The 21,954-nt window shown below is 45.1% G+C and overlaps 1 protein-coding gene across 1 annotated transcript in view; it reads right to left on the reverse strand.

Annotated features, from left to right (window-relative positions):
- Positions 1-19,512, reverse strand: part of LOC136619939 (CUB and zona pellucida-like domain-containing protein 1) — a 32,258-nt gene extending 12,746 nt beyond the window's left edge. Inside the window, exons 1-3 of the mRNA XM_066594657.1 lie at positions 19,434-19,512; positions 8,185-8,470; positions 7,944-8,101 (exon numbers count right to left, since the gene is read on the reverse strand). Coding sequence (XP_066450754.1) covers positions 7,944-8,101; positions 8,185-8,470; positions 19,434-19,506 — 517 coding nt within the window. The 5' untranslated portion in view covers positions 19,507-19,512. The remainder of the gene's footprint in view (positions 1-7,943; positions 8,102-8,184; positions 8,471-19,433) is intronic.
- Positions 19,513-21,954: the final 2,442 nt, after the last annotated feature.

Raw genomic sequence — 21,954 nt, forward strand, 5'->3', positions numbered from 1 at the left:
TCATTAATATTAGAATCCTGGGAATCTATTTTAGAATACTGATATTTTCCCCTAGCCACTAGAGACACCATAGTGAAGACGAATTCAGACATTCATATATATCACATATATGATCTTCTTAAAAAAAAAAAAAATTTATATATATATATATACATACATATATATATACTAGCTGATATACCCGGCTTCGCCCGAGTTAATTTGGTACTGGTGTTTATCTGGTGTTCACATGGAAATCTTATGAAGTCGTGGTTACTTTAGAGCTACCGGAAAAACATATGTTCACCATTTTGCATAGTTCTCTGTGTTACCCAGGAAACACCACGGGAGGTAACCATGCGACGTTTCCTTTATATAAAATGACATCAGGAAGTGAGAGAATTAGATTCCATATGTAAAATGTGGACGCTAATTCATTTGCGCTTAGAATTGAACAATCGAGGTGGGATCCATTAGCTTTTCCTATTTATGACATAATCAATGCTCGTGCCAAATTTCACATTTCTATGACAACGGAAAGTGAGAAAATTACATTCCGTACGTAAAATTTGGACGCTAATTCTTTTGCGCTAGAATTGAATATTCGAGGTAGGACCAATTAGCTTTTCCTATTTATGACATAATCAATGCTCGTGCCAAATTTCACGTTTCTATGACACTGGAAAGTGAGAAAATTACATTACGTACATAAAATTTGGACGCTAATTCTTTTGCGCATAGAATTGAATAATCGAGTTGGGACCCATTAGCTTTTCCTATTTATGACATAATCAATGCCCGTGCCAAATTTTAAGCTTCTATGTGAGAAAATTACATTCCGTACGTAAAATTTGGACGCTAATTATTTTGCGCATAGAATTGAATAATGGAGTTGGGACCCATTAGCTTTTCCTATTTATGACATAATCAATGCTCGTTCCAAATTTCACGTTTCTATGACACCGGAAAGTGAGAAAATTACATTCCGTACGTAAAATTTGGACGCTAATTATTTTGCGCATAGAATTGAATAATGGAGTTGGAACCCATTAGCTTTTCCTATTTATGACATAATCAATGCTCGTGCCAAATTTTACGTTTCTATGACACTGGAAAGTGAGAAAAATACATTGCGTGCGTAAAATTTTGACGCTAATTCTTTTGCACATAGAAATGAATAATGGAGTTGGGACCCATTAGCTTTTCCTATTTATGACATAATCAATGCTCGTGCCAAATTTCACGTCTCTATGACACTGGAAAGTGAGAAAAATACATTCCGTACGTAAAATGTGGACGCTAATTCTTTTGCACATAGAATTGAATAATCGAGTTGGGACCCATTAGCTTTTCCTATTTATGACATAATCAATGCCCGTGCCAAATTTTAAGTTTCTATGTGAGAAATTACATTCCGTATGTAAAATTTGAACGCTAATTCTTTTGCGCATAGAATTGAAAAATGGAGTTGGGACCAATTAGCTTTTCCTATTTATGACAAAATCAATGCTCGTGCCAAATTTCACGTTTCTATGACACTGGAAAGTGAGAAAAATACATTCCGTACGTAAAATTTTGATGCTAATTCTTTTGCGCATAGAATTGAATAATCGAGTTGGGACCCATTAGCTTTTCCTATTTATGACATAATCAATGCTCGTGCCAAATTTTAAGTTTCTATGTGAGAAAATTACATTCCGTATGTAAAATTTGAACGCTAATTCTTTTGCGCATAGAATTGAAAAATCAAGTTGGGACCCATTAGCTTTTCCTATTTAGGACATAATCAATGCTCGTGCCAAATTTCACGTTTCTATGACACTGAATTGTGAGAAAAATACATTCTGTACGTAAAATTTTGACGCTAATTCTTTTGCGCATAGAATTGAATAATCGAGTTGGAACCCATTAGCTTTTCCTATTTATGACATAATTAATGCCCGTGCCAAATTTCGAGTTTCTATGACACCGGGAAGTGAAAGAATTAGATTCCGTACGTAAAATTTGGGCGCTAAATCTTTTGCGCATAGAATTGAATAATCAAGTTGGGACCCATTAACTTTTCCTATTTATGACATATTCAATGCCCGTGCCAAGTTTTAAGTTTCTAGGACATTGGGAAGTGAGAGATTTAGATTATGTACGTAAAATTTCAACGCCAATTCTTTTGCGCTAGAATTGAATAATCGAGTTGGGACCCAATTACTTTTCCTATTTTGGAGATAATCTATGCTCGTGCCAAAATTCATGTTTCTACGATATTGGGAAGTTGGAGAACTTTTGGCGAGTCAGTCAGTCAGTCAGTCAGTGAGTCAGTCAGTCAGTGAGTCAGTGAGGGCTTTCAGCTTTATATATATATATAATCTAAAGGAATATAATTGTGAACATGAAAAGGAATTACATCTTCTCAGAACATGGGCATGTTGGCCTTCAGTTTTACCCAATAAGACTTGGCATCCTCTAAACCAATTGAATTCTTTCAGAGTTGTTGGGTAAAAACTTATGATGATGAAGTTGTCGTAGAAGGACTGTGTCACAAACCTGTAATATCTCATTCCCAGTAATGATGGTGGGACATTAGTAACGAAGGGATCATATTTTGGATCAGTTGATTTTGTTTCTTGGAGTAAATATGAGACCATAACAGGTTTGGTGGCATTTCAATATATAAAGATATGTCAGCAACACACTTCCATATACCCATAAGGGATGGACCATACATGCATAGCCACCTGTAAAGTTCCTGATCCGGCCAGATCCGTAGGTTCCAAGATGAAGAAAGTATGATGGCAGCATAAACGGTGCTATTTCAAAAAAGGTATTCCTTTTATTTCTTCCACAAATGGTTACAACGTTTCGACTTACGTCTTTGTCAAGTTGACAAAGACGTAAGTCGAAACGTTGTAACCATTTGTGGAAGAAATAAAAGGAATACCTTTTTTGAAATATCACCGTTTATGCTGCCATCATACTTTCTTCAGGTTTGGTGGCATTCATGAGCAGGATTTTCTCTACAGTGATCCAGACATGGCCATCTTCCTGTAGACCATGCTGGATGATACATTTTAGGCTATCAATAGTCACAAGGCTATCAGGACTTCCTCCAACTATAATGATGACATCTTTAGTATTGGAAAAGAATGGGAACACAGCAAAGACTTCTCCCCAGTGCTTCACAGGGTGGAGCTGTTCAAAAAGGGTGGCACATGCATTGTTGATCCCAGTAAAGCCGGAATGATCAGCAAATACAGCCATCAGGGCTGAGGATGAGATTTTGGTTCCTGTGAGGTCATCAGAACTTTGAAACTGAATGACTTGTTGTCCTACCAGCAATAATGTGAATGATCCTCCAGTTTTGTAGGATTTCCCTTTATATGTGATGGATCCGGAGACTGTGATGTGAACTTGGACTTCATCTTCAAACCCAGTGACCACTACAAATTGTTTGCTGTTTACAGTTCCTCCAGGAGTAGTTATATAGTATTCATTACCCAGTTCTTCTTGTGGTAGACAGGTCATGGCGTCAGAGCTAAAACTGTAAGTATTGAATTCAAATACAGATATGGCCACATCAGATGTCACCAATATCACCTTGGAAGTGACATCCTTCTCACCGATCATACATATGTAGTCCAGCTCAGGGGTATAACTAAAGGCTCAGGAGCCCAGGTGCAAAAGTTCAGCTTGCGGCCCCAACTTCCCCCTGTACCCATACCTAAAGCGTGCTGCATACAGCTGCTGTAAGGGTTGTGCTGGCTGGGATCTGTTGTACCACAGTGTTTCTAGCAGCACAGCTCCATGGGTGGGGTTGATTGAGCTGGCTGGGTGTAGGTTGCTCTAGTCAGCCAATCTCACAGGTCTGTTGCTTATATGTACCAGCTCCTTTGTCAGTGTCTTCTGGTTTCCCTCCTGCAGTGTGAGCAGTCTTCTGTATCTTCTGTGTATGTGGCTGGATATGAGGTGTCTGTGCATGTGGCTTGGAGAAGGTTGTTTTCCTCATTCCCTTGTGTCTGCATTCTTGCTTGTTGCTCTGTGTTAGTATGAACTGTGTCCTGTGCTGCATGGAGCATTTATCATCTAGGGCAAGTTAGGTCCTTAGGTTCCAGTGCGGGGCTGTCCCTATCAGCAATCGCCCTGCTTCCAGGCAGGTATCCTGGGTTAGTTGTCTCATTAGAGTAGGAACGCAAGACAACGAGGACCCTTGAAGTGGACTCGCAGCTAAAGTGACTTGGCCAATCCATGAACTAATTGCTCGTACTAATTGTAGCAATTTCCATACAAGAGCTAGCTTCTTGGCGTATTCTTTCCAAACATGATGCATTTCCTACACTACATAAAAAAATGTATTTCTACCCCTTGGGCCACACACATACTGCTTTTTACTGCTATTAACGCTGTCCTCTAAGCACCGTGCTAACCGCGGTACAATGCTCCCATTGATTTTAATGGGATTACTCCGACCTGAGCTTGAAAGTGGTGTTTCTAACGTTGCACTTTTCTAGAGCTGTCTGTTCTATTTTCATGTTTTTTTAATGCACCCCCTTACCCACCACAATGATGGGGTTCATTAAATGCTGTGCCATGCTTTCAAAAACGCAGCTCGAAATTGCGGTAAAAATGCCGGATTTTGAGCTGCATTTTCCGAATGCATGTGTGAAAGTAGCCTTAGAGTGTGTTCATGTTTCTTGTTGTTCTTTTGAACCACAATTAATAAAAACGCATTAAAAAACCTGCATGCGGTATTCAAAGATCATATGCATTTTTAAGAAACTGCATACACTACTAAATATCACATGTGTTTTTGAACTTATACCTGCCATAGATAGATAGATAGATAGATAGAGGCAGAGGGAAAGAGGGGGGGAGAGGGACCGATTACAGTACTTGTCACCTCCTCCATACTCCTACGTACCCCGACACTGCTGGCCATGTGATTGGTCAGTGCACTGCCAGCCGGACCAATCACGCGTCCGGAAGTGCAGTAATAGACTGCAGTTAGGACCAATCACAACTGCAGTCTCTCAGTGGGAGGAGTCCGTGCCCAGGGAGTCTGCAGCCTGGTAATGGCCCTCACCCCCTTCCTGAGTGCCGGTTCACAGGCCGCAGCGGTGAGACAGCATCTGTCAGGGGGTCCACAGACCCCCGTTTGTTAAGGGGTCCAGTTGCCATTGCAACCCCTAGCAGTATGCCAATGGTCCCGGTTTACCAGGCTACTACTGTCTTTGTGAACATGAACTCTCTTGTTGAAGGATGGTTGAGACAGCGTCGCCGTGACTGTAGCCGCTTCATTACAGGTCACAAGATACAGCTGGAAAATTGTGTTTCTAGTCTGTTGTTTTGCCATGAAAGTAGTTGCAGATGTTTTTTGAGTTTGTCTTTGTGGAAAAAAAGGGAAAAACAGCTATGACTACAGTTATAAATTTTAAAAGGCAGGTTATAACGGACATGGTATCGCTGTACGTCTCCTTTATAATACAGCTGCTCTCTTATGTGACAGTGCGTCAGAGTTGCCAATCTGATTTTTAATTTTTTTCTTCCCAGTTTATCCAAAAACCACAGGCTGTCGACATTTTATAGGGGCAAGTATAAAAAAACCTATAAAAGATATAAATTATACATTTACATTTCATTAGCGCAGAATATATACATACACGCTAGTAGCATTTGCTGTGACCTGTAGAACAATGAAATTTATAATAATTGGCCCATGATCCTCCAGCTTCAAAAACGATCCTGGACCAGTTATGATTTTTTTACAGATACGGGGAAAAGTCCCCTATTTCCAGCGAGCGCCTAGAAATTGACGGATGGTCAGTAGCTCTGAGTGGGGTCCTAGACTCCCTAAAGGATCAGTGTCTGTGTTAGGGTCCTTACACAGGATGATTGTCAGATCCTTTAGTAGTCAGTCCCAGTCATTATTGCTCATATGCTTTCATGCAGAAGCTATGATCGCTCAGTGAACGGAGGCAGAGCGAGCTGATAATTGCTCTGGCCGCCTCCCACCATTCACATTAAACAGCCAGTGGATCACAGATGAATGGCTGTCTGTACACACAGGCCGATCATTGTTTGATTTTCATGCCTGCATAAACTGAATTAGGAAAGATAAGCTAAGAAATTTTCATTCATTATTCAGTCGCTGGCAGCATTTACACTTAATGGTTCAGATTCTTATGATCCAATGAGAATCTGAACAATAATCATGCTGTGTTAAAGGGCCTTTAGACATACAGTTTAATGATAAGTCGTGGCTGCCTGTAGCTGCCACTAGGTGGAACCTACCTGAGACTATTATAGTATTGATTTTTACTGTGCTTTCCCAAAAAAAACCCTACCCCAAAAATAAGCCTTACCATGATTATTGGGGGAGGCTTGAAATATAAGCCACCCCCGAAAATAAGCCCCAGCTAAACTACATGGGTAAAAAAACATTAATACTCACCTAGCCGGCGACGTCTGAGTCCCTCGCGTCGGCCTCCAGCGCTGCGACAGGCTGCCGTGTGCCCTGCGCTGACATATCACTTTCTTTCTGGTGATGGGGCTTTAAATACCCCACCTCCAGCAAGCGAGATTTGTGACTGGATCGAGTGCCAGTCAATCAGAGCTGACGTTCGATCATTCACAGCCATTCAGTGATGGCTGTGAATCCTCTGCACAAAGAATAACATGGTAGGATCCTTCCTACCTGCAGCCACACCTAGAAGCAGTTCACTGTATACACACAGAACTGAATATTATCTCAGTATAAAGTAAGTAGTTGAGCTTCCCCTAGTGGTGGCTGTATACATCTGCATGTAGTGAGCTCTCTCTAGTGGTGACAGTATATAACTGTATGTGGTGAGCTCTCCTTAGTGGTGGCGGTATATACACTATATGGACATAAGTATTTGGACACTGTATGGTTTTCAGAAAAAAGTGCCTAATCACTCTATTTAGCAAGGTGTCGGCCCTCCTTTTGCTTGTATTACAGTGGTAACACGTCGAGGCATACTTCCCACAAGTTCTCTGTAAGTCTGGGCAGGAATAGCGCGCCCTTCTTCGTACAAGGCTGTGAGAAGAGATTGTTATGAAGATGGGCGTGGGCGTCGTACCCGTCGCTCCAGTTCGTCCCACAAGTGCTCGATCGGATGAATGACTGGTTATTACAAAATGAGAGTTGTTTTTTTATTTTACCCATGCCCTTCCCACTGTTCAGCAAACTCATATTTGCATATTTGCTGCTTTTTTGAAGTGTCCAAATACTTTTCTCCATAGAGTGTATCTGTAGTTGCTGAGCTCCCTATATCAATGGATAATCTCTATGCAGTTAGTTCACCATAATGGTGGCTGTGTAGATCTGTATACAGAGAGCTCCCGCTAGTGATGGCTGTATAGATCTGTATGTAGTGAGCTCCCCCTAGTGGTGGCTGTATATATCTACATACAATGAGTTCCCCCTATTGGTTGCTGTAAATATCTGTACGTAGTACTGAGCCTCCCCTTGTGGTGGCTGCAGAAAGACAGAATGGAGCAGGTTTACTATTCTTTCCTAATAGTAAGACACTGAAAACTTAGACTAGATAGTCTAAAAATGTGCCAGATTTATCAGATTTATCAGAAAAATCTGTTGAATATATAGATTGTTGAGCTGAACATTATACCACCTATTAGTTTGTTTAGTTTAGGCAAAAAATTGGTACAATCTTTGGTGCACAATGTTGCATTTTCGCCACACTGCATTTTCCAAGAAGGAATGCCCCATTTTAAGACAAGTTGCAAAAAGTATCTGAAAGCGTACGGCCTGGCGAACAGCTGATCAGCATGGGTTTCAGGCAATGGACCACAGCCAATTTACTATTGATTATCTATCCTGAGGGTAGGCCAACAATAGTTTAAAAGTGGATAATCCCTTTAAATCTGGAGAGTCATCATATAATCCTTAAATTCTGGAACCTTGATGTTGGACATATGCAATCATTTCTTACCTGCATACCCTTCTGAAACGATAGTGCCATAGACCTTCACCTCACACAGAGTCAGGTACTCAGCTCTCCCCGGGATTGTGATTGTTACATATTGACCCACCATCCTGCAAATGTATTCCTCCTCCTTACCAGGACCCAGTGATTCTATCTTGGCACATCTGTGAGAAAGGTGGAGCTGACATTATCTGAATCCTTGGACTCTCCTATGACGTTTACATACTACCAGGACAATTGCTCTTACGTGGGATTCCGAGTTCCGCCATTTTCTGGAAAATTTCCAATTCGAATTTCTGCTCCGTCTAGCCTCTTTGAACAACAATCACCTCGATTTGTAATTTTCACTTTGGTGACGTTGAAGGTGTTCATGAGGTCCACCATCCACCAGGGCTCTATGTCCAACTTGGTATGAGTGCAATGTCCAGACATGTGGTCGGCACTGGGGGAGCCATCTATGGCATTTTCAGAAGCTCCAATAGTCTCATAGAGGCTGGACTGCGAGGTGATTCCGTTGGAAGCCAAATTGTAACCTGAGATCAAACACAATGCAACTGAAAACAGTTTAAAATTTGGTGAAATTAAAGGTAGCTCAGGATAGTCAAGCACACATCTCCCTGAGGAAGTAATACAAAAGGTTTGTTGGGGTGTTAAGAGCGGGAATTCAGTTCACTAAATGGGTATGTTTATACTACGCAGGGCTATATTCTTCATTCAAAAAGTTTTTATTTGAATAGATTACACAGTGTACAAATAATAATAGAGTGAGGGTCTGTAAACAGTGCATACATAACCATGACATTAGCATAGCTTCCTCGCACTATAGATATACAGCCCTCAGTCCCTACAAATATAGAACAAATTCCATCCAACTTTTTCAATAAAATATATCAGAACTAACCAAAGAAAACTAAAATAAAATAGGAAACAGAAAAATGAAGAGACAAAAAACAAAAAAAACAAACCCAAAAGAGAGGGGAAAAAAAAGAAAGAAAATAATCACGACTTTTAGACCAGGGGATGGAAGGACAGAGAAAAGGGAGAGGGTTTTGAGAGGGTCCGAGATGAATCTCTTTAACATATATGTGAAATTGCTCTTTATTGTCACAAAATACTGGCCTGGTGAGATATAAACCAAGTAATGACAAAGGGGATCACAATCCCCAACTACCCCCACACAGAGAGCATCAAACACCCCAAGTAGTAAAGGAGAAGAGGGAGGGTAAGGAAACTATGTCATATTTGAGCCTGAGGATACCCATTCCCCAGCTCTAGCGGTTGTCCTAAAATCAAGCCAAGGCTGCCAAACTGCATAAAAGCCTGCTTTGGCCATGTCCTCATCAGCCCTCATCTCCTAATACCGGGCTAAAGTGTTGACCGCCTCCATCCAATGGACCCTGGAGGGGTGCAAGCTGGAACGCCAGAATCTCGGGATTACCTGTCGAACCGCCTGGATAAAGAAATGCAACACGCCTTTCTTTACGCTTGTAACGGATCTCAGGAACATGAATAGTACAGCCATCTCGAAGGTAAGGACCACAGATAGGTCACATATATCATTGCATAGCCTCACTATGTCTGCCCACAGTGCAGCCACAGGACGGCACTCCCACCAAATATGGAGCATACTTCCCCTGCTATTGGGACAACGCCAGCATGTGGGGGAGGACTGAGGAAACATCTTGTGTATCCGGGGTCCTGTACCAATGGGGCAAGATCTTGAAATTAAGTTCCTGTAACCTGGAGTATGCTGTCCCCTTATGTGTTAGGGTAAAGGCCTTTTGCCAGGTCACCAAAGGAAAATGTCTTCCCACCTCTTTCTCCCATGTCAGCACATAGCCCGGGGGGCCGTCCCCCACCTCCCAGTCCAGCAGCATCCTGTAAAGGAGTGAAAATAAGTGTCTGGTAGAGTTCGAGGACATGCAGATAACCTCAAAAGGAGTAAGAGCTTTGGTCAGACCAGACCCGGGTATCAGGGAATCCACCGAGCCCCTCAACTGTAAATAAATTATCCACACTCCAGGTGGGGGCGGGATTCTACAAAGAATTCTGCTAATGATTTTAACCCCAATTGACCCACCATGTCTTTCAAGCACAGAAAAGGGATCATGGGCGTAAGCAGCAAGGACCCATTTTGCTCAAAGGCTTTGAATTGTGGATTAGCCAGCAGTGGCGTGCGAGGACCCGGGACCGACACCAGTGAGCTCTTTACAGCGAAGCCCGCCCAGGCATCTACCAATTGGTAAGTAGGGGAGATAAACCAGGGAAGTCCCTAAGCAGATCCCCCGGAATCCAAAACAACCCCTGTGTAAGCCTGGGGTCTAAGTCGCAATTCGATTTCGACCCATAATTTAGATTCATGATATTTGAGAAGGTTCAAAACACAATTTGCTATATTGGATTTATAGTATATGGAAAAGTCTGGCATACCAAGACCTCCTGACTCCTTGGCCCTAGTAGGCATGCTATATTTTAGTCTAGGTCTGCGGCCTCTGCAGATAAATCTGGTGATCAGGGAGCAGATATGCTTCAAGTAGGGTCTGTTTAGTCTGATGGGGAATGCCTAGCATAAATACAGGAATCTTGGAAGAGTGTCTATTTTAATCGAATTGATTCTACCAATGCAAGAAAAAAAAGTGGGCTTCATTTATTTAAATCTTTTTCTAAATTTGACAAAAATGGTTTAAAATTTTAAGGGCAAACGCTTGTGATGGAACCACCAGGAGTTGGACTAGATATTTAATAGAGGTATCTTGCCATCTGAAAGGGAACTGGCCCTGTATAAGCCGCTCCTCAGACTTTGGGAGGGTAACGTTCAGTTTTTTGCATGTTAATCTTGAAGTTGCTGACTTCGCTAAATGTATTAAATCTATTAAATTCCTGCATCAGGACCGCGATCCCCACCCTCAAACAGGACAGGTAGAGGAGAAGGTCATCTGCGAATAGTGATATTTTATGATCCGTATGACCTACCCGCGTGCCTCGGATGGAGTCATTCTTTCTGATGGCGTTGGCCAAAGTTTTCATTGTTAAGATATATAATAAGGGTGATAATGGGCAGCCCTGTCTTGTTGCGTTTTGAATGGTAAACGTATCCGACAGGAATCCATTGACCCTGACCCGAGCTGAAGGGTTTGTATACAGCGCCATTATCCATTCCCTCATTCAGGTCCCCAACCCCACCCTCTGCAGAGCAAACTCCAAAAACCTCCATCTTACTCTGTCAAAGGCTTTCTCGGCATCAACCGCCATGAGACAAAGCGGGGACACCTCACCCCTGGCCTTCGACACCAAGGACATAGATTTTATCATGTTGTCCCTACCCTCTCTCCCTGGGACAAGCCCCACCTGATCTCTATGTATCAGTCTCGGTATAAAAGGTTGTAGTCTATTCGCTAACAATTTGACAAATAACTTTATATGTAGATTTATAAGCAAAAAGGGTCGATAGTTCCCACAAACCGTGGCGTCTTTCCCTGGCTTGGGTAATACTACCAAAAGGGCCTGTACGGCCTGAGCCGGTAACGCGCACCCTCTGGCTATCGCGTTGAAGGCCCTAAGAATTAACGGGGATAACTCTTTAAATAGTTTATAGAAATTTGAAGTGAACCCATTCAGGCCCGGGCTCTTCCCCACCTTAAGTTTCTTTATTATTTCTGTTATTTCGGAAACTGTGAAGTCCCCCTCTAGATCCAGCGACTCCTCAAATTCTACTGAATTAGGAGCACTATTGTCGAGGTAGGCCTCAATCCTGTTATCCTCCGACCCATTCCCCAGCAAGGGCTTCTGTTTAATATTATATAGGCCCCTATAACAGGTATGAAATACCTCGAGAATATCCGAGGTCAAGCGCACAACTCCCGCTTTTTGAGTCTGAATCTTGAGGATATGTGTCAGAGAAGCTCTGGGATGTAAGGTCCTAGCCAACCACCTCCCACATTTGTGCCCATACTCAAAAATGCTTCTGTGCATTCTATCTCTGTAACCCATTGACTTCTGATTTAATATTGATAGAATTTGATGTGGTAATGTGGAGATTTCTGCTTTTGTGGGATCTGTGGGATATCTCTTATTTAAGGTTTCTTTGATGTGCAACTCTTTGAGGAGTCTATTCAACTTAGATCTATCCTTCTTGAGACGAGTCCCATGAGAAATAAAAATACCCTTTAGGACGCACTTAAGGGCCTCCCATTACACAGGAAAACCGGTATTATCCTCTTAATGTATCTCCCCAGTGTGTCAACAGCATAATCGACCACTATGTGTTGGAGTGACGTGTAGTGCCACGGAGACCCCTCCAGCCTTCTTGAATGGATGTGTACTTTGAAACCAGGTGGTGTAAAATCTGGATTACATACGTGGAACACTATCAGCCGTGAGTCTCCTGTAGCATAGCCACCATGATTCTCTTCTTTTGTAAATTATATAGGATCTGGTTTCTCTTCTCTGGAGTATTAAAGGGGTTCTGTCACTAAAAAAGAAAAATGCTATACTTATCTATTCCTCCCCCATCAGTCTATTTACCAGATCCTCACCTCCCTTATCTTCTTCTGTCTCCTGCAGTCCGGTGCTCACTTCAGCTGCAGCTGCCTGATTCTGCTCCTTCCTCTGAGGTTACGTACATTAGGTTGGCAGTCTGCCAATGTACGTTATGTCACAGCTCACAGGCCAGCAGGAGGACTGCCTATCTTCTTCAGAGATTGCTCATGCGAGCTATCTCTGAAATAGATTACAATTCCTTCCTAGGCAGTGAAGCTACAGCACAGGGATGTGACCTTCACTGACCCAGCAGGAAGGAGTTTGTGATAAAGCAGCCTTCATAACAAGCTGGTCCCAGCCTGCAGTGAGCTGACCTGGGGCACTGGAGAAGCTCAACCAGGAGAAGATGTGATAAGGGGACAGACAGGGAAGGAATAGGTAAGTTTAGATAATTTTTCTTTTAATGACAAAACCCCTTTAAGGCCCTTTATGTTGTAAGTGCATAAGGTCACATTGGCCATTAGTGTATAAGCAGGACGTGCGTACAATAGGACCCATAACCCCCCCTCCCCCGATTTGAAGGGAAAGAAGAAAAGGCAGAGAAGGAGGTAAAGAGGGGAAAACCATAACTTCTTGTGGCTTAAAACCTCCAATAAGAGCAGAACACATTAAATTAAATAACCTTTCCCAGCAGCGCACTAGCTGCTACACCTATGGGAGGGTGGAGGGAACCAAAGGCACGGCGGCTAGTCCAGCGGCCCCAGCTACATAATATAGAATGGTTGATATAATTTTAGGCAGCACCGACGCAGTGCTTTGACCTTACATTTGGGGTTCAACATCGTAAATATCCTAAAAGGAACAATAAACTAGAACCAAACCAAACGGATATGACCGAGACAAATGGAGGACTTTGCAATAAAGCAAGTTAGAAAGCTGGAGTTCAGCGCTTAACTTCTCCGCCGGCTCTCCGCCACATCAGGCCTAGAGCCGGAACCAGTGCTCCATTCCGGCCAGGCCAGTCTGGAAGTGTGACCATCGGAAGCGTGAAGGATCCCAGAAAGCCCCGCATGTCTCAAAGTGACCTAAAGATGGCCGTTTTATTGCCCTTGTGAGCCTGCAGTTGGAAGGGATACCCCCATTGATATTGGATGTCCCTTTCTCTCAAAGAAGTGGCTTAAGGGATCTTCAGAGTTGAAGAGTGCGGCGAAACAAATCTTGAAGGTTAAGAATGGGGGCATCCTGGTAGGATAAGTTCTCTAACTCTCTGTCTCTGAGCATGATTAGTTCTTTCTCCTGAGAAAATGGATCTTGCATACAATGTCGCGGGGCCTCGCAGGGTCAGGGGACCTTGGGCCCAGTGTGCGGTAAATTCTATCAATTTCAATTGGATTGTCAGGAGGTCTCTGTAGGATGTTGTTAAAGAATTTGCGGGCCCAAGACTGGCCTCTGATATGTAGGTTATTCTTCCTATGGTGGTTCTCCAGGTCGTCCAAGTGCATGAACAATTCTGATATTTGTGAAGACTGCTCCTATATGACCTTTCTGTGGGATTCCACCGACTCAAGTAGGTTTTCCTGAACTTCCTCCACTTCGGAGAGATGTTGACCCACATGTATAATGTCTTTTTGCAGGGCTGAAATATCTCTCCTGCGGGACATCTCTAATTTATGGAGAGAGCTGTCTAACTCTCCTTTCGTGGGCAGAGATCACAGGTGAGCCTTCCAGCCCCAATCCTCGCTGTCAGTGGGACCCGTGGCAAGAGCTTGATAGTCGCCCCTTCTTTCTGGTGTTTGGGACTGTCTGGGCGGAACATTATTCTGATCGAGTGTCTAGGACTGTCTGGGCAGAACATTATTCTGATTGAGGGCCCCATCACTGCCACAGCACTCTCCAGAGGGGGAACAATCTGCCACCTCCCCAGAATATGAGGCGGGCTGGTCAGGGTTTAATTGCCCCTCAGCATGAGGACGCTACTGCATTGGGCTGCTTTTCCTGCCCAGTTCATAAGGCACCTAATTGTGGCTGATATCCTCTGCACTACTCCTGCACTGTCCAGAGGGAGGAGGGGGGGGGGCAGACCCACTCATGACCAGTATAGGAGGCTGGCTGATCAAGGGTTAACTGCCTGTCAGCCTGGGAATGCTGCTGCAAAGGGCTGTGTTTCCTGCACTGTCTATGTTACGGCACTCTGCCCTCCGAGCGCCAGGTGGGGTGCCCTGATCTTCCCGAACCCCACTGTCCCTGCCTACTTGCCTCGGCCCTGGCTAACCCCAGGCGGACAACTGGACGACAGTCCCTGCCCTGGCTAGGGACCTGGCGACTGACAAGAAGGGACAGCAAGTTTCGACAACGACTTATGGAACCCCCTGCGACCCCTCCTTTTGCGATTTCCAGAGGACCGGTACCCCTTCTGTCCCACCCTGTACGGCTCAGATACCGACAGACTCTCCCCACTACGCAACTGCATACGAGACACCACCACTTTCTTCCATCCCCCCTGCAGTGCATCGGTGGCGACATCAGCAGCAGGACCGGCGGACGAGGTGTGAAGGGAAGTGAGACCTCGGGGACTGAGTGCGGTGTCGACTGAGCAGGGAGGAAGGGGAGCACGATGGCTATGGCAGGACGGCCCCCACTGGGTTAGCTCCCCAGTGGTCCAATCAAATTGGGGGTTGTGCAACGCCAGCCACGGCATCCCTAGTACCATGTCTACCGACATTTTCTCCATCACCAGGAATGATAGACCTTCCGAGTGGCGACCCCCCACCGTGAGTTGTAAAACTGGGGTCCTCCATCGTACCAAGCCCGAAGCAAGAGGGGTAGCATCAATGCTAGCAAAACGAATTGGCGTCTTCAGCGCCACAAATTCAGCCCTCAGGGGCTCAACGAGACACATGCTTATCAGGTTAGCGGCTGCTCCGGAATCAATAAAAGCCTGCCCTGGGCGGGAGACGTTCCGGAATCTAACCTGGCAGGATACCAGAAGTCTAGGACGTACCTGTGGTCCTAGGCGATCCTCCCTGCAATCGCCTAGGACTTGGGTCTTTCTGCCGATTCAGACTGTGGACGCTGAGGCCTCAGGGGGCAGGTTATCACCCGATGTCCAGCTTTCCCGCAGTAGAGGCAGAGATGATGCAATAACCGAACCCGGCGTCGCTCCTTGGGGTCCAGCGGGTCCAGTTCCTTAGGTTCGGGAACAGAGACTGGTACGGAAGAGGAGGGAACAGGACAAACGACCTCCCTGACTCTACGGGTCGGTCTATCTTGCTTCCCAGCCCTGAGCCTCCTATCTGCCTTCACCGCTAGCTCCATAGCCTCCTTTAAGGACCCGGGAACGGGATGGGAGATCAACAGTTCTTTGACCGCGTCCGAGAGACCTTGCAGAAAAACGTCTTTCAGGGCACTATCGTTCCATGCAGTATCACCCGCATAGCGTCTGAAATTGGAGCAATAATCCTCCACACAAAGCGGCCCCTGATGCAGCACCAGCAACCGCGAAACCGCCAACCCCACTCGGTCCGGTTCATCGAAGATACCCCCGAGTTCCTGAAAAAAGGAGTCCACCGACTGCAGGGAGGGGGAACCCTCGGGAATGGAAAAGGCCCAGGTCTGGGCAGAGCCCCGCAGCAGGGACATTATAAGCCCGACTCTCTGGGCCTCCGAGCCGGAAGAACGGGGATGCATCCGAAAAAACAGGCGACACGCCTGTTGAAAAACGAAAAACTTGTTCCTCTCCCCAGAGAACACCTCGGGAAGAGGGCACTTGGGTTCGGGGCTGGTAAAGGCGTTCTGCCCCTGCGACAACGCCCACTGCTCCTGGGCCACTATGCGAGCTGACAAGTCCCGGATCACCGGCACCAGGTCTTGCAGCTGGTTTGCCAGGGCGCTGATAGCCGCCATGAAAAGAAAAACAGTATTTTAAGGGCCAGTTATTATGTTACGGCACTCTGCCCCCCGAGCGCCAGGTGGGGTGCCCTGATCTTCCCGCACCCCACTGTCCCTGCCTACTTGCCTCGGCCCTGGCTAACCCCAGGCGGACAACTGAACGACGGTCCCTGCCCTGGCTAGGGACCTGGCGATTGACAAGAAGGAAGCTACCTAATGGGGGGAACAGAGTGCCGACAGGGGAGGCAGATGGAACAGACCAACAAAACTTACAAGGCTGGAGATGGAGCTCACAGGCAAACTGGAAGGATACTGGATAGCAACTAGTGCAGACTGAGCCAGACTAGACTAGAGGCCAACAGAACCAACAAGAACAGACAGAGCAGTAGGGAACCAAAAGGAGCTGACCGGCAACTAGGGACTGGCTGAGGATAACCACAGACAGACTGGCTAGGTGCACGCAGAGCCAATAACTGGCAGTGAGCTCAATTCACTGCCAGTCTTTTAACCACAAGGCTCCGCCCAGGGGCGGAGAGTGGGAGGAGGCCACTCCACCCACTGCTGTATAAGAAGAACGGAGGAGTGCGGGCGGCACCCTACGGGCGGACACGCCCACGCCGCCGCCCACCGGCCACCCAAAGCCGCTGGGATAACCCCGACACAGGGCTCCAGGCCACCGGAGCCGACGCCGGAGCGACGTGCGTCGACCGCGGTACCCCGTGCCGCGCTGCATGGTAACAGTCTATCAGGCATATCTATTGTGGAGCCCAAGACAGCCTCTTCCTCCCTGGACCCCTGGCTTTTCCACTCCATTGAGCCCCGCCCTCTGCACCTGTCAGCTCCGCTTCATCCACACAGCCACCCCACGCTCCTTCTTCTCCTGTCGGCGCCATCTTGGATCTCATGGGGCCGCCAGCCGGGTCTGATGTCTGGCAAAAGAACTGCTCCAGACGTCCCTTCTCTAGCTCCATCGGGTGCTCCGAGGCACTCTGCACCCTCCTGCATCCCATGGTCCCTGTGTCTTCCCCCCACATAGTGCTATATTCTTAATCCCATAAAATAATTATTTTTGTTGTTCTGCAGGGATAATTGAACTACCTGTGTCTGTTGATGTGATTGTGCCCTTATAAAGTCAGTGATTATAATGCTGTTATTTGGTATGTAGATTATTGGCTTAATCACTACCGTGTTTCCCCATTCATTGGCCCTACCCTGATTTTTGGGGGGTGGGGGGTTCGAAATATAAGCCCTCCCCCTGAAAATAAGCCATAGCTAGCTTACATGGAAAGCGAAAAAAAGCAATACTCACCTACCAGCCGGGCTGCAGTGCTGCTGCAGGCTGACGTGCTCTCCTGAACATCAGCAGAGCATTACTCCCTGGTAGCGGGGCTTGAATACCCCATCTCCAGCAAGCTAATGCTCTGATTGGTTAATCCAGCGCCGCATCAGCCAATCAGAGCCAGTGCTCGATTAACAAATCCCAGCCATTCAATGATGTCATTCAATGAATGGCTGTGATTGGTAAATTGAGTGCCGTGTCTGAGTGTCTGACGCGGTGCTGGATTAACCAATGAGAGCATTAGCTTGCTGCAGGCGGGGTATTCAAGCCCTGCTATCAGGAAGTAATGCACTGTCAGCATGCCGGAGGACATGGCAGCCTGCAACAGAGACCAGCGCAAGGGACCCGAATGCCGTCTGTTAGCTAAGTATTATAAGACACCCCCCCCTCCCGAAAATAAGACATTGTGCAAAATTTAATATAAGATACCAAACATGGAAGGAGATAGATGATTGGCTACACTGATGTACCTGATGTTGAGCTGGGGCCTTTGGATGACCCAATATAAAATTCTCCTTTGATAAGAACACTAGCAAGTCATTGTGCCAGAACATCTCTAAGAAATACCAGTTTGGTGAGCAGGGGCTAATTAACATTCCCTTGTCACTGGCTAACTTCCTTGCCATCAGGATAAATAATTTCCTGGGACAAATGTGCATTAAATGTCCCTGCAGATGTGAAGGAGGGGGTAATGAATATTGAGGAGTTCAACCCAGCTTCCCCTAGTCCAGAATGATGGCAAGTTGACACGGAAAGCTGGGTGACACTTTACCAATAACATTATACCACAGGTTGCATGACTATTAGAAAATTCTGTTTAGTTTTCATAACCAAGTTCAATTTAGTACAACTTGAAAGCTAGGACACTTTGGACAGAAACAAAAATGTTTGCCACAGGGCTCACACGAGCGTATGTCACCTGCATATTACGCATAGATTTTTTACGCGTGTAATCTGTGATGCTAGAAGACCGTTGATTTCTATTGGGCCATACACACCTGCAATTATTTCATTTCTGTTTGTAATATGCACCATTTCAGGCTATGGGGATTTTACATATGCAGAAAATACAAATGTGCATATGTATTTGCTGTGTATTTTACGTGTGTAAAAAATATGCAGGACATATACACCCGTGTGAGTGAGCCCATATGTTCCACCCGATTATACCAGAAAACCAGTGCAATAGCATTAATAAATCTCTGCACTCTCTGAACGATTCATCAGCAATCATCTAGTATGATTTGGTCTATTCCTTTTTTGCATCACTCCCATTTATAAAGGGAAGGATTTTTTTTTCACTGCGAAATTCGCAGCGTTTTTTTTCTGCAAGGGTCTATAGGACTTGTAATGTTAAAATCGCGATTTTGCGGTAAATTACAGGGAAGATCAATTATCTGACTTATAGGACAGTGTAGCAAACTATGATTTACTTAAAGAGCTATAATGACATATTCCAAACCAATGGATGAGAAGAATACACTCTTTGGGCTTCCACTGGGTACATATGGACCCTACACTTTTAGTATATAATAATAATAATTTATTTGTATAGCGCCAACTTGTTCCACAGCACTTTATATGTATATGAGAATTTAGCAGAATTCACTAGACATGTAAGGAGGCTTAAAATGATGTAAAATACAATAAATGTGCTGCACTCTATGCACTATCTACATATCAATCTCCTCCAACAAGTAGATGCGCATTCTCCTAGAGCTAAAATACATTATCACATGAAACCATATTTCTATAAATTGTCATCCTGAAGTCAGATGCAATGTACTCACCGTCATCGGAGAAAGCCTGAAGTAGACTGCAGGCAGCACAAAGGAGCAGAAACACCCCGGAGTGATGATGCATTTTGAAGAAAATAATTCATTATCAAATCTTCTGAAGGAACTTATACACTCTCCCAAATGTTCCCTGAATTTCTCCAGAAACCTTATTCATTAGTTGGACTTGTTCTTGGCAGGAAAGCTGATAAGATGATATGATGTGTCTTATTCATCAGAACTAACCTCTTACCACCACAAGGACCACCAGGGTGAGCTTTATGTTGCTGTTCCGTGTAGAACTCTCTGTTGATTCTCCCCATTTTAGTGCACCATACTGTGCAAATACAGTCATGCAGTGTATAAGTGACTGTATCATACAGTGTCCAATCTATATACAGTATTAGAGAATGTAGAATTGCCTTCCCACAGGCTCAGCAACAAGTGTGGAACCGGGGGATAGCAAGCTCTGGGTGCCCAGGTGATCAGAGTCAGTGCTGCCCCTTCTAGTAATGATAAAATGAAGCACTCTGTGCCACTGCACATGTGGCACCTTTGTAAAGTCAACAGTACGACAATTTAAATAGCTGCACACAAAGCAATTTCTCCAAATTCACCACAAATGCCACTTTTACTGACTCTTGCAGTATCAGAATTCTTCCCCCCTTCATGACAAGCGTCTTTAGTACTTAGTGACGCCCCTTCTGCTGTTATGACCTCCTGCAGACGTGATGCATCACCGGATGGCAGCTTCTGGCAGCCTGAGGAATCTTACCCCGTTCCTCATGGACAATGGCCTCCAGGTCACTAATAGTCTTGGGTTTCTGTGCTGCAGCTGCCTTCTTCACATCCCACCAAAGCTTCTCTATGGGGTTCAAGTGGGGTTTATTGCTGACAAAAGGGAATGATAGGTTCTTCAAACTTACTTCATAGGGGGGCATCAAAATAGTGAACCCATCTAAAATCCAAGTGCACCTTAAACACACCGTTGATGTTGCATTTTAAACTCCAGATCCGCGGTAATACATTAATGCCATTTTTTTTGTATAAGTAGCATACAGGAAACAAAGATGCAACGCGTTTCAGAGGATAAAACCTCCTTTATTAGGCACAGTTTGATTAAATACAGGAGCTATAGTTATGTATAGTTCTTAAACTACCTCCTTTTCCTCCTATCTGTATTGGTGGCTATGGAGGAGGTGTGGTTTAGTTTTCCCAGCAATCAATTTGGCATGTATTCCACCATGGGGCAACTATTGGGGGGTCACTATTACTTCTGGTTCAACTATTGGGGGTCACTATTACTACTGGGGCAACAATTGGGGGTCACTATTACTACTGGGGCAACTATTGGGGGTCACTATTACTACTGGGGCAACAATGGGGGGTCACTATTACTACTGGGGCAACAATGGGGGTCACTATTACTACTGGGGCAACAATTGGGGGTCACTATTACTACTGGGGCAACTATTGGGGGTCACTATTACTACTGGGGCAAATATTGGGGTCACTATTACTAATGAGGCAACTGTTGGGGATCACTCCTACTACTGAGGTAACTATTGGGGGTCGCTATTACTACTGGTGAAAACATTGGGGGCCTGTATTACTACCGTGGCTTCTCTCCAATGTGACAGCAGAGCTTTGCTACATAGCTGAGTGACTTTTCACATTAGTGTTTCTAATCCGTGTGTGGAGGGAAAATAGTGTATCTAACCCAAGTGAGGGGTAGTCTATCTAATCTGAAGGGGGGGGGGGATAGTATATCTAATCCCAGTGGGGGGTGAGGGGTAGTGTATCTTTTCTGAGTGAGGGGTAGTGTATCTAATTCATGGGGGAAGGGGTAGTGTGTCTAATGCAAGTGGGGGGAGGGGTAGTATATCTAATCTGAGTGGGGAGGGGGGTTTGGGTAGTACATCTAATCCAAGTGGGGATGAGGGTATGGGTAGTGCAGCTAATCCAAGTGGGGAGGGAGGTATGGGTAGTGTATCTTATCCGTGTGGGGCGGAGGGGTAGTGTAGCTAATCCAAGTGGGAGGGTTAGGGTAGTGTATCTAATCTGAGTGAGGGGTAGTTTATCTAATCCGAGTGAGGAGTGGTGTATCTAATACGTGTGGGGGAGGGGTAGTTTATCTAATCCGAGTGAGGGGTAGTGTATCTAATCCATGTGTGTGGGGGTGGGAGGGGTAGTGTATATAATCCGAGTGAGGGGTAGTGTACCTAATCTAAGTGAGGAGTAGTGTATCTAATCCATGTGTGTTGGGGAGGGTTAGTGAATCTAATCCGAGTATGGGGGGGTAGTGTATCTAATCAGTGTGTGGGGGAGGGGCAGTGTATATAATCCAAGTGAGGGGTAGTGTATCTAATATGAGTGAGGGGTAGTTATCTAATCTGGGGGGAAGGTAGTGTATCTAATCCATGGGCGGTAGTGTATCTAATCTGTGGGGGAAGGGGTGGTGTATCTAATACGAGTAAGGGGTAGTGTATCTAATCCATTGGGGGTAGTGTATCTAATCCAAGTGAGGGATAGTGTA

This window comes from Eleutherodactylus coqui, chromosome 3, assembly GCF_035609145.1.
Source record: "Eleutherodactylus coqui strain aEleCoq1 chromosome 3, aEleCoq1.hap1, whole genome shotgun sequence".
In the NCBI taxonomy this organism is placed as follows: domain Eukaryota; kingdom Metazoa; phylum Chordata; class Amphibia; order Anura; family Eleutherodactylidae; genus Eleutherodactylus; species Eleutherodactylus coqui.